This window comes from Argentina anserina, chromosome 6, assembly GCF_933775445.1.
Source record: "Argentina anserina chromosome 6, drPotAnse1.1, whole genome shotgun sequence".
Taxonomy (NCBI): Eukaryota; Viridiplantae; Streptophyta; class Magnoliopsida; order Rosales; family Rosaceae; genus Argentina; species Argentina anserina.
This window is the reverse complement of record NC_065877.1, coordinates 36,556,602-36,572,934: the sequence shown is the minus strand read 5'-3', so window position 1 is coordinate 36,572,934 and position 16,333 is coordinate 36,556,602. Positions and strand designations below refer to the sequence as shown.

At 38.1% G+C, this 16,333-nt stretch overlaps 3 protein-coding genes and 1 long non-coding RNA gene across 4 annotated transcripts; 2 read left to right on the top strand and 2 right to left on the bottom strand.

Annotated features, from left to right (window-relative positions):
* The first annotated feature begins 1,745 nt into the window (after positions 1 to 1,745).
* LOC126799788 (uncharacterized) lies at positions 1,746 to 2,492 on the top strand. The gene is made up of 3 exons (XR_007672653.1): positions 1,746 to 1,801; positions 1,936 to 2,075; positions 2,217 to 2,492. It is a non-coding gene; the product is annotated as an uncharacterized LOC126799788 (long non-coding RNA).
* A 19-nt stretch (positions 2,493 to 2,511) lies between these two features.
* Positions 2,512 to 4,818, top strand: LOC126799787 (F-box protein At5g07610-like). The gene is made up of 2 exons (XM_050527051.1): positions 2,512 to 2,680; positions 3,511 to 4,818. The coding sequence occupies exon 2, from the start codon at positions 3,582 to 3,584 to the stop codon at positions 4,785 to 4,787; it is 1,206 nt and encodes a 401-aa protein (XP_050383008.1). The 5' UTR covers positions 2,512 to 2,680; positions 3,511 to 3,581; the 3' UTR covers positions 4,788 to 4,818.
* A 279-nt stretch (positions 4,819 to 5,097) lies between these two features.
* LOC126799159 (xyloglucan glycosyltransferase 4-like) lies at positions 5,098 to 7,359 on the bottom strand. Its single transcript, XM_050526292.1, has 4 exons — positions 6,739 to 7,359; positions 6,339 to 6,647; positions 5,840 to 6,244; positions 5,098 to 5,757 (listed from the first exon to the last, which is right to left on the bottom strand). The coding sequence occupies exons 1-4, from the start codon at positions 7,357 to 7,359 to the stop codon at positions 5,122 to 5,124; spliced, it is 1,971 nt and encodes a 656-aa protein (XP_050382249.1). The 3' UTR covers positions 5,098 to 5,121.
* Positions 7,360 to 12,208: 4,849 nt separating this feature from the next.
* On the bottom strand, positions 12,209 to 15,946 carry LOC126798482 (lysine histidine transporter 1). Its single transcript, XM_050525470.1, has 8 exons — positions 15,738 to 15,946; positions 14,490 to 14,647; positions 14,012 to 14,395; positions 13,458 to 13,851; positions 13,257 to 13,362; positions 13,068 to 13,159; positions 12,904 to 12,972; positions 12,209 to 12,794 (listed from the first exon to the last, which is right to left on the bottom strand). The coding sequence occupies exons 1-8, from the start codon at positions 15,780 to 15,782 to the stop codon at positions 12,696 to 12,698; spliced, it is 1,347 nt and encodes a 448-aa protein (XP_050381427.1). The 5' UTR covers positions 15,783 to 15,946; the 3' UTR covers positions 12,209 to 12,695.
* Positions 15,947 to 16,333: the final 387 nt, after the last annotated feature.

Below are 16,333 nucleotides of genomic sequence, written 5' to 3'. Positions count from 1 at the left end.
AAATGTGGGTTTTTGTTTGTTTGAGCTTTACATGAGTGGGTTAAATGGATGCCTGGGTGCTTAAGGATAGATGAAAGGTTGTCATCTTCAACCACTCCGAAGAATATGTCCTAGCCCGAGATTTTACCTCTTTTTTCATCTGTCTCTTCTTCAAATCCAATATGACAACTTCTTGGCCGATACGTGCTGGAAATAGATCGGGTTTATCTCGGGAGTGGCCAACCAGTAGAAGTCGACACATGAAATGAATAATTGATAATAATTAGACAATGAACGAACACTCCTTTAGCCGAAAAAAAAAACACAATATGAACCTATTTCAAAGGTGTCATGAAATGAATATGTCATTTCCAGTTCTATGTATATTAGATGCTATATCAGAATAGAAAATATGAGATGATTATTAGACACATAGAACATACACTATTTCAAAGGTGCGGCGGGTTTAGTGTATGATATATGTGTTTAATAAGCATCTCATATTTTCTAGTCTGATAAAACATCTAATACATATGAGTGTGTGAAACCCTAAATTTCTATTTGTAAAGAAATATGGAATCAAAGGAACATAAATGAATAAGAACTTGAGAGCTACAAATTTTCAATGACTATAACATCTATATACACTAGAGCTGATTAAGCCACACACATATATATAGTAGATGATCTCTATGATGATTAACAGACATGTTACTGCATGTTCTCCTCCAAGCTGGCTGCATGTTCTCCTCCAATAATTTTGGCTTTAAATGTGTCTTCAAACATTGTGTTTGTTTTATCTCCGACCCCAAATACTCTCACCGCCACACCTTTCATAAACCGAATTACACTAATATGATTAGTGACCAACCCGTGGTAAACTAGTATATACTATTGTAACAAAAAAAACTAGTATATACTATTGACCAACTTTGACCCGGTCGTTAAAAGTTTGACTAGGCAAAACGGTGTCGTTTAAAAGACCACTAGAAACGAGCTCTGTTTTGAAATCTCCTCCGCCGAAAGCTCAAAACATCCTCCGCCTGGTAAGCTCAACCTCTCATCCAAATTTTCCACTCTTCAATTTTCAAATCAGTTTCTGATCCTCATTCAATCTCTCGTTGAAATTTTGATAATCGTGAAATTTTAATCTGTACTCTAAGCTCAGGCCGTCGCATCAGAGGTGTCTCTGTTCTTTGCTTGAATTTTGAGCTGATTTTATTGTTGAGAATCACAGCTATATTTGCTTGTTAGGTTCTGATTGATTTGGAACTAATCTGTAGAGGTTCCATACTTTTCTGGTGGTGATGATTGGTTAGGTGGTTTCAGAAATCAGTGATTTAGGATTTAGGAGAGTCAGAAATTGTAGTCTAATTATGATTGAATAAGCAATTGGAGTTGGAGTTGAATAAGCAATTAGGTGTTAGAAGGCTGAAGTTGCATTCCCATAGAGAAGCCAAAAACTATACTAATTTGCCGCCATTATAAGAATGGAAAGTGCCATCAGGTATTCCACTGCTCACTTCTGCCAATCGACTCATTATCAATAATTAACTAACCTGAAATTTACTGTATACTACCCCTAGAGCAGTTGTGCATTGATATTTGTTGTCATACAACTATTTGATTTCTCGCCTCTGATTGCATCTGTGAATTCTTTTATCCAACGCAATTCTTTGTCATTCTAGTCTTCAGGGACCGGTATTCTAGCTCCCTTTGATTTCCTTCTGTAGCTATCTCATTGTTCTTGTTTATTAATGTTTTCACAGGGTGACATGTGCAATTTTCACATGATACGGTGCCTATAACAAAATCCAGTCCGGTATGGTCATTGGACTCGATTTGTAATGTTATTGTGTGTTTCAGGTGCTTTCATAGCAGTGTTTTACTACGAACACCTTTTCATCTTCCTCAGAGCATAATGTCTGTTCCTTATCTTGTACTATGTTGTTGCAGCCCTGTTGTTATTTTGCACGCCAGTCATGCATGAATGGGGATGACTGCTCATTTGATCATCAGCTTTATAATTATCCATGTGACAATTTGCTAATAATGACTTCTGCATCTGAGGTGATCTGTGTCTGTTTTCACACAAGGTACATTCTTGCACAATAAGATCATTAAGATGCTATTAGAGCTACTTGTAACTCAAAACCTACTTATGAGGGTTGAGATTGCATGTGTATATCATATTTTCATCTGCCCTTACCTCTTTCATTGATCTAATTTCTTTTTAGATTCTACCTAAGGAAGAAGGTGCTACCAGCAAAGGTAAATCGGTGCCTCCCTTTGAGCGGAGTAGAACCAGGTCTGCACAAGTAAAGATCGGTAGTCCGTCCCAGAAGAATGCCTTGCCCCACCCCCATGGACTCATTCTCACAATAATACCGAACTGATTATGGCAAGGACTGTTGGAACAACCTACAATATCTACCAAATGAGTTACTAACTTCCTTTCAATGTTGCTCAGCGGACAACTATCCGATATCAATGATTCACTTCCATCTTAAAGTTGAGTCTGGTGATATCTTATTGTCATTTTCTTATTTGTCGATCCTTTATCTTCTTTGAATGTATGGTTTAGGAGACCTAACTTATCTCTTGCCATATTATATTGGAAACAGAAAGTCGTCATAACGTAATCTTCTTTCACTATGGAAAACTGGAATCATCCTCCTGTCACATTTGGAGTCAATCTTAGGTATTACCTGTACTTACCAATTTTCTATGCATTGGATTATTCGTGTTAGAGCCCTATGTACAATTATTAGTTTAGAGCCATATTTCCAGGTTAATCACAAAATGCTCTTGTACAGCCCTTGGCTTAAAATTGAAACTGTGACTTGGATCCTAAAATCATACGTTGTCTGCTTATAATCCAAGTAGTCCCGGATCTGATGAAGATCTTAATTGATGTTGTCTCCAATGTAGGAATCAAAATCATATTTTTTTTTGTACCATGTAGTTGTGGACTGGACTGAGGTATGTCTCATACAGGATTTACTAGTCGTCTTCTTCATAGCAAAGCGTTCATGGTATTGTGTTATGGTTTTTACAGGAAGGACTGGACCTTTTATGGTTCATCGATTGGCCTTTTCTTTTGTCCCTCTCGATCTATACCATGATCGTAATGGAAACCGATATAGATATATATGATTCTGCAGGGTCACCCAACTTCAATCTTTTCAACTTCGTTCAACTCCTACATGACATCATGTAATGGCCTCTTCTGATGCTCTTCCATCAATACTTGTAAAGATACATTCTATGTTCTCAATCCCACCACCAACCAGTTCTCCACTCTTGGTATTCCAGCTGCTGCTGATTCTGCTAAACTCTTACTTGCGTATATTTTCCCCAAAACTTTGATTTCTATTATAACTAAACTATTTACCTTGATTATGAGAGTTTATATCTCAGGAAAAATTAAGAGGGTTGTGTTGTGGATATTCGAACGAGGCGCTAGGATAAAATTTACGTTTTAGTAGTTTCCTATTCGGATTGGGATTGATGTTTTTCACTTTTTATCAGGAATGGTTGTTTAAGGTTCAGTATCCTTATAGAAGCTTTGTTCAAGCCAAACCTTCTCATATAGAGTTTAGATGGACCAGAGATTCTACCTCAAACGGTGCACCAGCAGAACCTCAGCAGAGACTGTAGCCAATATCGAAGAACTCCTTACTGAAATCCTCTTGCGTGTTCCGGCCAGACCTCTGGTCCGCTTCAAATGTGTCTCCAAGCATTGGCTCTCTTTTATCTCCGGGCCCGAATTCTGTCACCGCCACTCCCTTCGTAACCCAAAACCTTCAGTCTCCGCGGTCTTTTCTAGTAGTTCAATGTACTTTGGTTTTGTCCCTCTTGATCTTAACCATGATCGTAATGGAAACCAGTATCTATTCGATTCTGCAGGGTCACCCAACTTCAATCCTCTTAACTTCCTTCAACCCCTGCATAGCACCATGATTATCCAGTCCTGCAATGGCCTTGTTTTATGCACTCCGACCAATACTAGTAAAGATAAATTCTATCTTCTCAATCCCACCACCAACCAGTTCTGCACTCTTAGTCTTCCAGCTGCTGCTGATTCTGCTCAAGTGTTCGGTTACGCTTTGGCTTTCGACCCTTCCAAATCACCTCATTACAAGGTGGTCTTCCTTGAGACCATTAACATACCTGAAGGACGTGACTATAGCCCTTATTACCACATACATATATATTCATCTGAAAATCGAAGTTGGAGACATCTCAATTCTAATTTTGTTAGGCTGCCTAATGTCAGCTACAAACAAGGGGTGTACTGCAATGGCGCGGTTCATTGGGTAGGTTTGGATGATGAGGTCGCGTACTATCACATAGATGATGAGTGTCTCAGACGTGTTCTTCCTCCTCCTCCTGATAAAGAACCATCTAGAAAGTCTAGAAATTTTCAGGCGTCTCATTGTGGCAGTCATTTGCAACTTATTGATATTTATTATGTAACTAGTTTGATTCGATTTGAGGTGTTGGAGATGGGTTCAGATTATTCTGGTTGGTTTCTCAAGTACCATCTTGATTTTGATCCCACATTAGCTCCCTTGCCTTGTCTCAAATCGCATCGGTTTACTGTTCTTTTTCTTGCTCCCGAGGAAGTTGAAGGAGAGGAAAGTTTGTCTATGTTTCTGCATTATGCTGGTAAAGTGATCTCTTATAATTTCAAGAGTGCCATCTTCAAATCTTTTGAGTTACCTTCTAGGCCCGGTGTTGATGATTCCAGGCTACGAGTTTATTACTGTGGTCATCAGTATATGGAGACTTTGGCTTGTGTTTGATTGTAAGTTATGTAGATTTGTTGTAATCTCTACTCATGTGTATCTGAAAACGGACACCATATTACTGAATACTGATAATGAAAATCATTATTTCTGAATTGCGATGATACTTGACTTTGATTATTGAGAGTTATAAAAATTTTGTGACGATTATCTTTTTCGGTATGTCTGTATTATCGTACTATTACAACGTCTCTATGCCATGCCATTCCCTTCTACTTCAGATGAGTAATGGCAAGTGTGTACATGTAACGGAATCCAACTTTGAACATGAAAGAGGTGCAAATATCTCAGTTAACTGTCGAGAAATATGACTGCACTTTGTTTGAAGCTTTTAACTAATCTGCTCACCTATTAAGTCCAAACCTACAACAAGAAATGACAATCCTTGGAAAAGCAAGAAATAGAAGTGAACTCCATGTGCTGACAGGAAACTTCTTGCTGATGCTGTAAGTAGCAGAAGAGCAAGAGCAAGTTCCTTCCTATAAATCCCATTTTTCTTCTTCTTGGGAGGTCCTGCCACTTCTTGTTCCTTGAGTTTACTCAACAATTCTAAACCAGACTCTGAGTTCCTCCTTAGGATCTTCTCATCATGTGATGTTTCCTTTTCAGCTAGCGCGATCAAATCTGACTCAGATGATCTTCCAGTCTTCTTTGTCACCACCCACTCGTAAGAACTTCCCAGCTGAAATAGGCCGGAGACCATGGCAGAGAATTTTGTGACAGACATTGTGTTTTCAAACAGCAGGTATGGGACTAGGAAAGGGAAGGATTTTGGGGATGGTAGAATATTGAGGAAGGACATGAAAATAGGTACATAGCAGATTACCCAAAGAGGTAATTCAGCCTCTGGTATGAACATTGTCAATGGAAGTATGATGCAGAACAATGTGAATGAGTAAAAGGGAAGAATCAGCTTCCTCAATAGAAAAAAGAGAAATATCAAGTTGGCCTTCTTGAATATAGATATCTGCACAACGATATTCACATGTTACTTTGAGAAGCAGTTTCTAATGTAATCAAGAGTTGAATATTTAGAGTAAAAAACCAACCTTGGAAGTTAGGATAGCAGGAAGGCATAATCTGAAGAGCTGCATTGGACCCGAATGCCATCGATGCTGCTGCTTCTTATAAGTTTCATAAGACTCTGGTAATTCACAGAGGGCTTCTACATCATTGAGGAAGATGAATTTCCATCCATTCAAGTGTGCTCGGACTGCAATGTCCATGTCTTCAACTGTTGTTCTCTCTAGCCAACCTCCAGATTCTTCCAGGGCCTTAATTCGCCAAACTCCTGCGGTTCCATTGAATCCGAAGAAGTTGAGAAAGATACCATTAACCTGCTGCTCCACTTCAAAATGGAAGCACAAGTTGATGTTTTGCAGCCTTGTAAGTAAATTCTCATCCTTGTTCACAAATGACCACCTGGCCTGAACTAATCCTAATTCTGGATTTCCCTGTGAAAGAAGTTACACCATTGTTAGTGCCTACTTAGAAGACACTGCAACTCTTTTTTTGAAGACATATTATACTAGCTAGTTAATCATTCACCTTGAAATGAGGAACAGTGAGTTTCAGGAAATCAGGATTGGGTGTGAAATCAGCATCAAAAATTGCCACAAACTCATAGTCTTTGACATACTCACATCCCATAGCCGAGTTAAGATTCCCAGCTTTGTAGCCAGTTCTTATCAATCTATGCCTGTAGATTATATTGATACCTTTCTGACTCCATGCTGAGATTTCATCTTGGATTAAATTCTGTAGAACTATGTCGTCTGAGTCATCCAAAACTTGAATCAAAAGTCTGTCCCTAGGCCAATCCATCTGACACGCCGCCGCGATGGATTGTTCGTACACCTGAAGCAATTGAACATATTGGAAGCAACATGAGAATCCAACCCAAAAGGACTTGATGTAAAATAAAGTAGAGCTAGTTTTGTTCTGTTACCTCTCTCTCATTGCACATTGGAATCTGAAGAAGGACCATTGGGAAGCTAAAAGGGTCTTCAACATCATAAGCATCTGGCTCAATGGTAGGCTTGACCTTCTTGAACTTGATCCAGAAGCATCCAAGACACAAAACCAATCTATCAAGAGATTGAATCAGGAACAGAACAATGCAGAACTTAGAAAGAAAGATCGCCACTGGTGCAATATAGTCGACTCTGAAAGACAACCAAGCTACATAGGACCAGTGCACCAGACCCTGAACCTCCCAAGGTTGATGAACTAGATTCAAATTCCAGTTCTTGTAATGAGCAGTAACTTCAACTCCCAAAGCCACTATTGACAAAAGAAGAAAAGCCTTGATGAATGTGTACAACTTTCCTCGATTTCTCGGCTCCTCATCGCTCATATCCGATAGAGCAATGCGTTTTCCGAATGCCATTGGAAGCCATGAAAGGCAAGCAAAGATTCTGTTGGCTTTGAGAAGAAGAACCCACGTAAATTGCTTGGGGCTCGCTACTTTCTGCTTATCAAAGAACACAGAGGAGTCTAAAGACTTGGCCTTTAGAAAAGAGTTGTCTGGCTTCTGGATTGTGACTGCAACTGAGTTGTTTGGAGCCATGACCAACCAAGAAAGAAGAAAAATGAAGAACTAGGTATTGAACTATTGTATGCTATGATTTGAAAGAAGCCATGAAAATATATATGGGATCTGTCAGAGCATGAACTCAGTTGAGGTTACATATAAAGGAGGACAAGGGAGATTGGAAGGTCAAGTCCAGCTTCATTTATGGTAAGTCGTAACTAGCAAATTACCAGGTACAGTTTTGCTATGATAGCAATGGTGTTAGAAAAAATGGAAAACAGGGTGTGATTGATGAAAAATCAGCTGGTTTTGACATGCACATCCATTATAGTTTATCTAGCATCAGTATAGACTACAGAGACATCTCACCCAACCCCCACAACGTAATGTGGTTCTTGTCTGCTCATTTGGACATGTACACTCCTTCATTGTCTCTTAAAATCTAACAAATAGAAGTTAGTTATCTCTCTTCTAGCTCTGCATATTTCTTTTATCTAATTTTTGATCAGGTAAAGCAAGTCATATATGTTCCAGCTGATGCTCGATTATTCAAATTTAAAAACACATGAAAAGTGCTTCATAAATTCTTTCGATCAGCATGCATGTATGATCAAATTCTTACGAGAGTGAACAGTGTCAATAAATCATTTGATAGAGATTGAGACCTCTACAAACATGAACACATTAACGATAAGTTTTTGCTTGGTAGAGATTAACACATATATAGCTAGCTAGGGGAAAACTAACTTAATCTACTTCGGAAATAATCAAAGTTTAAAAATTGATCGTTGATTTTGACCCTCATTTTGTAGACATTTGAGATTTAGCTACTCTGCCTACTCACTACTCAACGGAATATGTATTATATTTTTTTTCTTATTTATAATTGCAGAGTATGGATCACACCTAATCAATAAGAAAATTATTCCCATTTCACAAATTTGTGTACGATTACACTGATTGATGTCAAACATGAACACATGAACTGCCTGAGCCCTGAGGTATGTTGAAACGTATAAATCAAATCGTGTATACAGAGGATTTTGACTTCTATCTAGCAGGCGCACGTTATAAAATCTTAAGACTAACTCGGATGCATGATATATATGATGGTTGTGAAAGGATTCCATACGTTGACCATTGACTTTTCACTAGCGATAGCATAACTATACATAAAGCCATAGACATGGGGACGACAAATGGAGGACTTCGACATTATTTGATCAATTAGTTTATTGCTTATGTATGAACGTCCAAGTTAGACCCTTCCGATTGAATCTATAGCTATGGGTATGTCCTGGTTTTTATATATCATGTAGCTAATGGTAAATTATAATAGAGCTATGGCACGGCAATAATCCTAAACCAGAAGAGAGATATGGTAGCAGATGATGGCATGGGCATGTGGCACAAGTTAGTGTGTATCAATTTTGTTTCGGCAGGGTCACATGGATTAAGATCACTATGTATATATGCAAATTGGTGTCCACATTAGCACTACAAGTTCCATGTGAGCAGTTTTATAGTCACGCTGGACTTCGCTGTACACGTCAATATATATAGACTAATTATTCAACATGCATGTTGAATTAACTAGTTTATATAGTACTACTGCCACACCACACTACTGCACTCTCTAGCAGACTGGGATCGGCCGATTGGTCTCTCTAAGAAAACATCATTACGTATTTACGTTAATTGCATTTATATATATCATCATAAGTTCATAACATATATAAGTATTGAACCTTCATGTGCTAGGGCAATCCTCGAAGATTGTGTTTAAATTATTAAGTTGCATGATCCATTAATTGTCGGTTTAAATCTAGCTGATCGAATTTTATATAATTATATTCATCGGATCGGAGGTTCTGATCAGTACTTAAGTCGGTTTAGGGGTCAGCACCATCTTCATGTTGCTTGATCATATCGTCCCGTACGTACTTGGTACGTTAAGAATTTAGGGTTAATGGTTTTAGGCTCGATCTGGATTCGAAGAGTTAACTATCTCTTGACTACTCGATGGATCATGCATGTGTAAGTGAATCAAATTACTTAATTGATCGATCATCACATAGGCTACAACGTCATTTTGGTGTCGATCGGTAACGAAACATCTGCTATTATGTATGGTACATGATACAAATTTAGAACATGCCTGGAAAACTTGATTGGGACTAATTAGTTATGTACAATATTGTCGCACTCGCATAAAAAATGAGAACTACAAATTGGCCAGCTGCATCACGTACATATACAAGTTATATCGATGTCTAATAACCCGATCATGTCTACATCGATTACTATCATGTACATACATATCGCCGACAGCGTAATTGTAACATAACAAGAGAGGTTTTAATAGGATCGTCCTGCTCTGTGCCCTCACCAAAAGACAACACCCATCCACAAGGTGGACAAAGCTAGTTAGCAAGTTCGAAATACTTCGCCAGCTACATTTTGTTCATGTGCTACAGCCTACACGAAGTAGATTTGATCGACAGAAGGACTTCAAGTGCTTAATAAAATAAATGAATTACTGGGCGCTGCAAACCCTAGATCGATCGTTAACACTAGCCCACGTACAGAACGAAGTCATGTAGTAGACAAGTAGTGTGGCAGTTTTAATTGGCACAGTCAAATGTATATGATCACTACAAGTTCCATGTCTAATGATTTTGGTTAGCTATATATAAATATATATATATATATATATATATATATACACGTACCCTAGGCTTGCTGCCTTGCTGTATCGTAGAATATGCAGAACTAAATGTATGGTACTGCAGCTACACTCTCTCACTCCCCAGCACTCTTCCAGGTTTATGAACGTTTAAAATGGACTCTACGATTAGAGAAACCAAACACTGCGCGCATGCATGAACCTATATCGCATACAGATTTGATTAAAGGTTGAACTTACAAAAATTTGATCGAATTGATAGCTAGCCATCTCATTGTATTTTGGGGTAAATGGGCAATGTTAAACGCAGGAACCAAGTTAATAAACTGTGCTCCATCTTTGATTTTTTTTCTTTCCTAAAGTACTCTATACGAGCAGGGCCGGTCTTGTGTCACGGGTAGCCTTGTATGAAAAACAATTTATGGCCTTGCTGTGTGTGTTTATGTTTTTTAACAAACAACAAATATACCATTTTGAAGTGAAAGAATTCATGTTCTTCTAATTCTTAAAGTAAAGCCAAAGAGTATACACTTAATAAAAAAACTCATATTAACATATTTCTCAAGTTCTTAAGACAAAAAAAACACAATTAATGTAATCATATCATCAAGAAGACAAATAATTGCTATCATAATTGATTTTCTCCCGAAATTGAAAACAAAACAAAAATCGGCAAAAGAGAATAGGAGCATAGATTACCTTTGACACTTGAGAATTCTTAATCAATTTGAAATGAAAATTCTGTGAGCATTAGACTAAATAGAAGTTAAACTCTTTGGGCTATTAACACAAACCAAAAAGAAATTTAAAAAAATGGTAGAAAACAAGGAGAGTGTGAAAAAGACTTTGTGGGTTTCGAACCATGATGGTCAATTTGGCATAAGTGGTGATCAACCAACTTAACTACAACTGTACTTGGTTAAATATATGTTTTGTTTTATCCTTAACATAGCTTAGAATATATGGTAAAAAAAATTTGAGGCCTTCGCCAACCAGTGGCCTTGTGCCACCACACAACCGACACATGCCAAAGGCCGGCCCTGTATACGAGTTCGGTCTTATACACCTTACCGTTCCTCCTATAGAAAATGGGAAAACATTAGTCTTATTCCAATGATATATGGACTGATGTGTTTGCCACTTTGGCAGCCCCTGAAGACGCTAAGGTCCACAACTTGAATTTGGTTCTTGGTCATGGCTTCAAGCGCCTTTATATTGGGTCATTATATGAAGATCCCTCCAAAGACTCCAATCCATCACAGCATTCGTCTAACAGAATATCCACAATAGTGAGTTAGTGACTGTATTTCAGTCACACACAGGACATACAATCTAAGTGCAAATGCTCAGTTAAATATTCGTTCAGATGACTAGAAGATACGAAATGCCACTATTTTAACTTGAAATCTAAATCTAATTCATACCAAGACAAAGGCATTGGATGCTGCTGTTAAATTTATTCCAACTCCTCCGGAATAAATAAAACCGTGGCGTTCATCATCAACGTGAAAGTATTCTAAATCATTAAACTGGCCTAACCAATTGATTGCTCCATTCCAGTATGCCACACAATAGTTATAGCAGATGGAAGATATCCTCTCGAAAGAAGAATCTAGAATCCTCCAACTTTGTGTGTCAGATGGATATATCATTATGTGATACATAGTGCCGTCATTGGATGATTTGGATCCATCATTGGTCCGAAGACAGACCACCTTGTAATGAGGTGATTTGGAAGATCAAAATCCAAAGCAATGCAGATGACAAACGGTTCTAGTCCTTCACCTGTAGCTGGAGGAAAAAGTGTAGAGGAACTGGTTGGTTGTAGGATTGAAAATAAAATATGGGGGCTTTACCTTTGGAGAATCGGGAGACAGATAGAAGACACAGGAAAGAGGCCATTGCAGGACTGGATGATCCTCACGTTATCATGGTATTGGCGTTGAGCAAACTTAAGGGGATTGAAAAGGGATGTTATGGCTCGAGATGACAGGCACCGGGTGAGTTGATCTTGAATCTCTTGTTTCGATAACCCGGATTTCGTTGGAGTTGCAAATTGAAAATCTTCATTTCTCCTTTTATGTTGCGATATATATGTCCTTTAGTATATTTTAACAGAGAATAATACGAATTACCGTCGATGAGTAAAAGAACAACGGCTAAGATGAGGAGTACATTAAAAGAAAAGAACGGCTTGGATTGAAACTCAACCTTGTGTTTGTTTTATTGCACCAGCAAATTAGGTCATTCACACTAGGGTACATAAGCAAATTAAAATTGCAGTACCAAATCCCCTTCCTATGAAACAAAGTTATCCAGCTGGATACCTAACTGAGGCAAGTCCAAGCTAAATAAGTGAGAATAGCTATAATAACCTGCTCAAACAAAGATTTCACACAAAGAATGCAGGAAACAAACACAAAAAGAAAGATCATATACATGATGACATGCACAAACAAATACATAATGGAGAAATAATAGAAAGCCCTTTGGAAATTTCCCCTGATACATGGCGACGAACCAACGAGATTTCTCTCTGTCCGCTGCTTACTTGCTGGTGAAGGTATTGAGTCCTTAGTCTCTTCCTCATCATCAATTACTCTGTTTTTTCTTTTCTTTATAGAGCTACGTACTACTACTACTACCCCTTTCAGGCTTGTGGCTTGGAAGGATGATGACCAATGGCTTATGAGTAGAATTTGTAGGTCTTGGCTTGAACGATGATTGATCTCAGTCCTCCAATTGGTGATAGAACCATCAAAAGAACACCGAAGAAGATGCAGATCTGAAATCAACAAGTCAAAATAAGATTAATAACTCAAATATTAGCAATGAAAAGGAAATAAAACTCTGTTTAAGAAAAATGATAATATAATCAACGAAACTGAACATACATAGTTGCACCACCAGGATAAGCCGAATCTCTTTGGTTTATAGATTGCAAGCCACATTACACAAGGGAGCTGAAGATATTAACAAGTTCATTAGAGAGTGAAAAGGAAAATCAGAGTATCAGTTTGATTTCATTAGAATGTGATGGAATAGATTTCGAGCTTACAAAATATGTTGTTGGGGCAAAAGCGAATCCTCCGAAAAATCCAAGGAGACCACTAAAGAACGGGAATGTAATTCCAACAAACATGGTAATTGCTGCAACAAATGTGTAGTTCATCATCAGTGCACATCCAGCTTTAACTCGAAGCAACAGCATAAACTTGATGGAATTAAGGCCAACTGTAACACTTACCGACATATGTATTTCGTGTAACAAAGCGAAGCTTAAAACTTGGCCTGAAATTCAACTTCTTCACCAGTAGAGTTTCCATCATGTCAAACACTGGCATGGCATAAATCTGCAGCAGAGATTGTGCTGTCAGACTAAATGTTTGAGAATAGAAAAGGAAATTCAAAAAAATCTAGAAAATATATTGATAGGTCCATAATTAACCTGATAGCTTCCAATAACATGGATGACAACAAACATGTTGGCCATTGCGATTAGCCATTTGGGTCTATCCAATGAGACGAGGATGTTGTCTTCAATTGAATTTCCATATATGTAATATCCCACCAGAGCAACTGGGAAGTAGCACAAAGCCACAATTATGTAGGCAAAAATGACTCCTTTCCACATTGGTCCCTTGGAAGGCTTCTCTGGTGTAGAAGGAATTGTTGCTTGAATTTCGAGGACTACATTATGGCCAGCATACGCAAAAGCCACTTCACCCAATGCAGCTAAGAAGTTGAAAAAATTTCCTGTAGTAGTCTTTGCTTTATAATCATAATCGACATTTTCTACCACACCTTTGTCAAGCGCAGCAGTCCATGCTATGGTAGAGTAACTGCCAAACATGCATCACACGCGATTAGTATCCAAGATGTTAATGAATCAAATCACACACACATGTAGCATAGCTTAGAGGCATTTAGTCAAACATGTTGGGGGTGCAAGACTAAATCTAACTTGGAAGAAACACAGAAGGCCTAGCAAAAATATCTGACCTCAAGGACATGACAGCTGCAGCCAAAGACACGCCGGAGATGGAGTGGAAGTTGGGAAGATGGGAAAGAACAAAGTGAACAGAGGCAAAGATCATGATGAAGTAAGTCAATTTGATGTTTTTGCAGTCTGAGCACACAGTGTCATGGACCTTCTGCAGCGATTTTCCTCCGGTGACCATGTACACAATGCAAACACCAACTTCAACAATGAGTTGCTGAGGCACCACAATGTAAAGACCAAGCTTTTCACCAAATGCATGCTGACCCAACTCGTGATATCGATCAAAACGCTTCCCTGGAACCATCTCATGCATCTCAACCATTTGCCATAGTGTGTATAATGTGATGATCCATGAAAGGACCATAATAGCTATACCAGGACCCCTGAGTTTACACAATGACATCAATCAAATTAACTGACAGAAGTTATAAGGTTTTAATTTGATGCTTAATTGATTAGAATATAGAATTAACATACCATCCAAGCTCAGCCATGGCATAAGGGAGACCGAGAACACCAGCTCCAACCATGGCCGTAACATTGTGAAAAGCCGAATACCACCATTTTGCATTTCTTGAAGAAGTAATTGGAAGCCAATCGTTAATTGCCTTTTCTTTAGCTAATTTTTCATCCATCTATCATATAAGTGAAAAATAATTAGTACAAAATGTCACTAAACGGTTGAATCTGCGTTCTTGAGTATCAACAACAAAATGTACACTTCAAATATTAACAATTAAAACAAACAGTAGTATTCAATATTCCTAGCTAGCAGAGAAGACTTGGGTGGCAGTAGTGGTAAATTTAGGAACCTTTGGAGGGTCTTTTGGGGATTTAATCTCAGTTAAGTGAATCTTGGGAGATTGGTATCCCCGTATTTGGGGATGGAATCAAATGTTGACTACAACTTCTCAGTTGTCAATTAGTGATGGCTGGATTGTCCTTGATACGTAAATAGTGACTTATTAGCTTATGGCCCCATATCTCATTATTTCCTGGTGCCCGTTACCAAATACAAAATTTATTCGATTGAAATGAATGTTGATTTTTTTTCTATTTCGGCCTAATTATATAGAAAACTTAGGACGTACGTGCCATAAATGTTTTCAAACCTATCCTCTTGAAATTTAGTGACAACTGGTGTATAAAAATACTAATGCTGTCAACGAAACCACGTTTTGGTCTCTAGGAACACCAAAGAAGGAATTATTAGTCAATGTGCTCTACATGTTGTCGAGGGGGCTTTAAAGATATTTGTTGAAAATGATATCTTTCTGGGTTTGTTTATGAACTCATCATAGATGAAACAAAAATGAGAAGAAATGAGGTACGTATACAGTTGAAATTCATAGAAAATTAATGAAAATTTTGCAATAAGTATAAGATATTTACGTACGTATAATACCTGTTGAATGACGGCTTTACAAGTTTCGAATTGCATGTTATATAGATTTATATCACTACCTTGTAATTAAGATTCGAGTTGTTGTATAACTTAGTATCAAGTATATATTAACATGTCATGTAGATTAGATTCCGAGCATACAGAAAGAATTAAACCAAACCAAAATGGGCAACGAAGGATAAATGAGAGAAGAGGGGACAAATTTCCCATTATGAAATAACCAGATGCAACCTCAGACAATATAAACAAGATCATCAACACCTTCAGAAGTTCTGAAAGTTTCAACAGTTTCAGATACGGTGATCGAGAAAGATACTAACCTCTGCCTGGTTGTAAGTAGCGCCGTCCGGAGCTTGAGTTCCCATGGCGACTGATCAATCAAGATTTGGAAAGAGGATACGAGAAAAGAGTGGAGTAGCTTAATATGCAGTAGGTGATAGCTAGGTTTAAACCAGTAAACGGAGCTCTCTAGCTGCTAGCTAGCTCTGCACTCTCACACCAGCACAGAAAATAAGGAGGGTGCTCGTCGGTATTTAAATAGAGAATAGCTCTCTTAAGCTATAACTAAGATTCAAGTCTTCAAATTCAGCTTCTTCTTTGTTTGTCCATCTCAGGGACATCCAACGTGTGAAAGAGGAGATCGAGTTCGAGTCATTCGAATTCCTAACCTTTAATTGTTTGACTTTTTTTTTCGTTCAAATGCTGAAGTTTCCAGGCAACGACCTCGAAGGTGGCTTGGCGTGTGGCTAGGCTATTTTATGTTACAACTTTTGGATATGTGCCATGTATGCAATTATGTTAGTCTAGGATTATGACTCTATTATCATACATGTAGTTACATACGTACCATTAAAAATAACAAACATATGTGGGATCGGAGAGGCCTATCCGGCCAGATTTTTTTATTAAGCTTCAA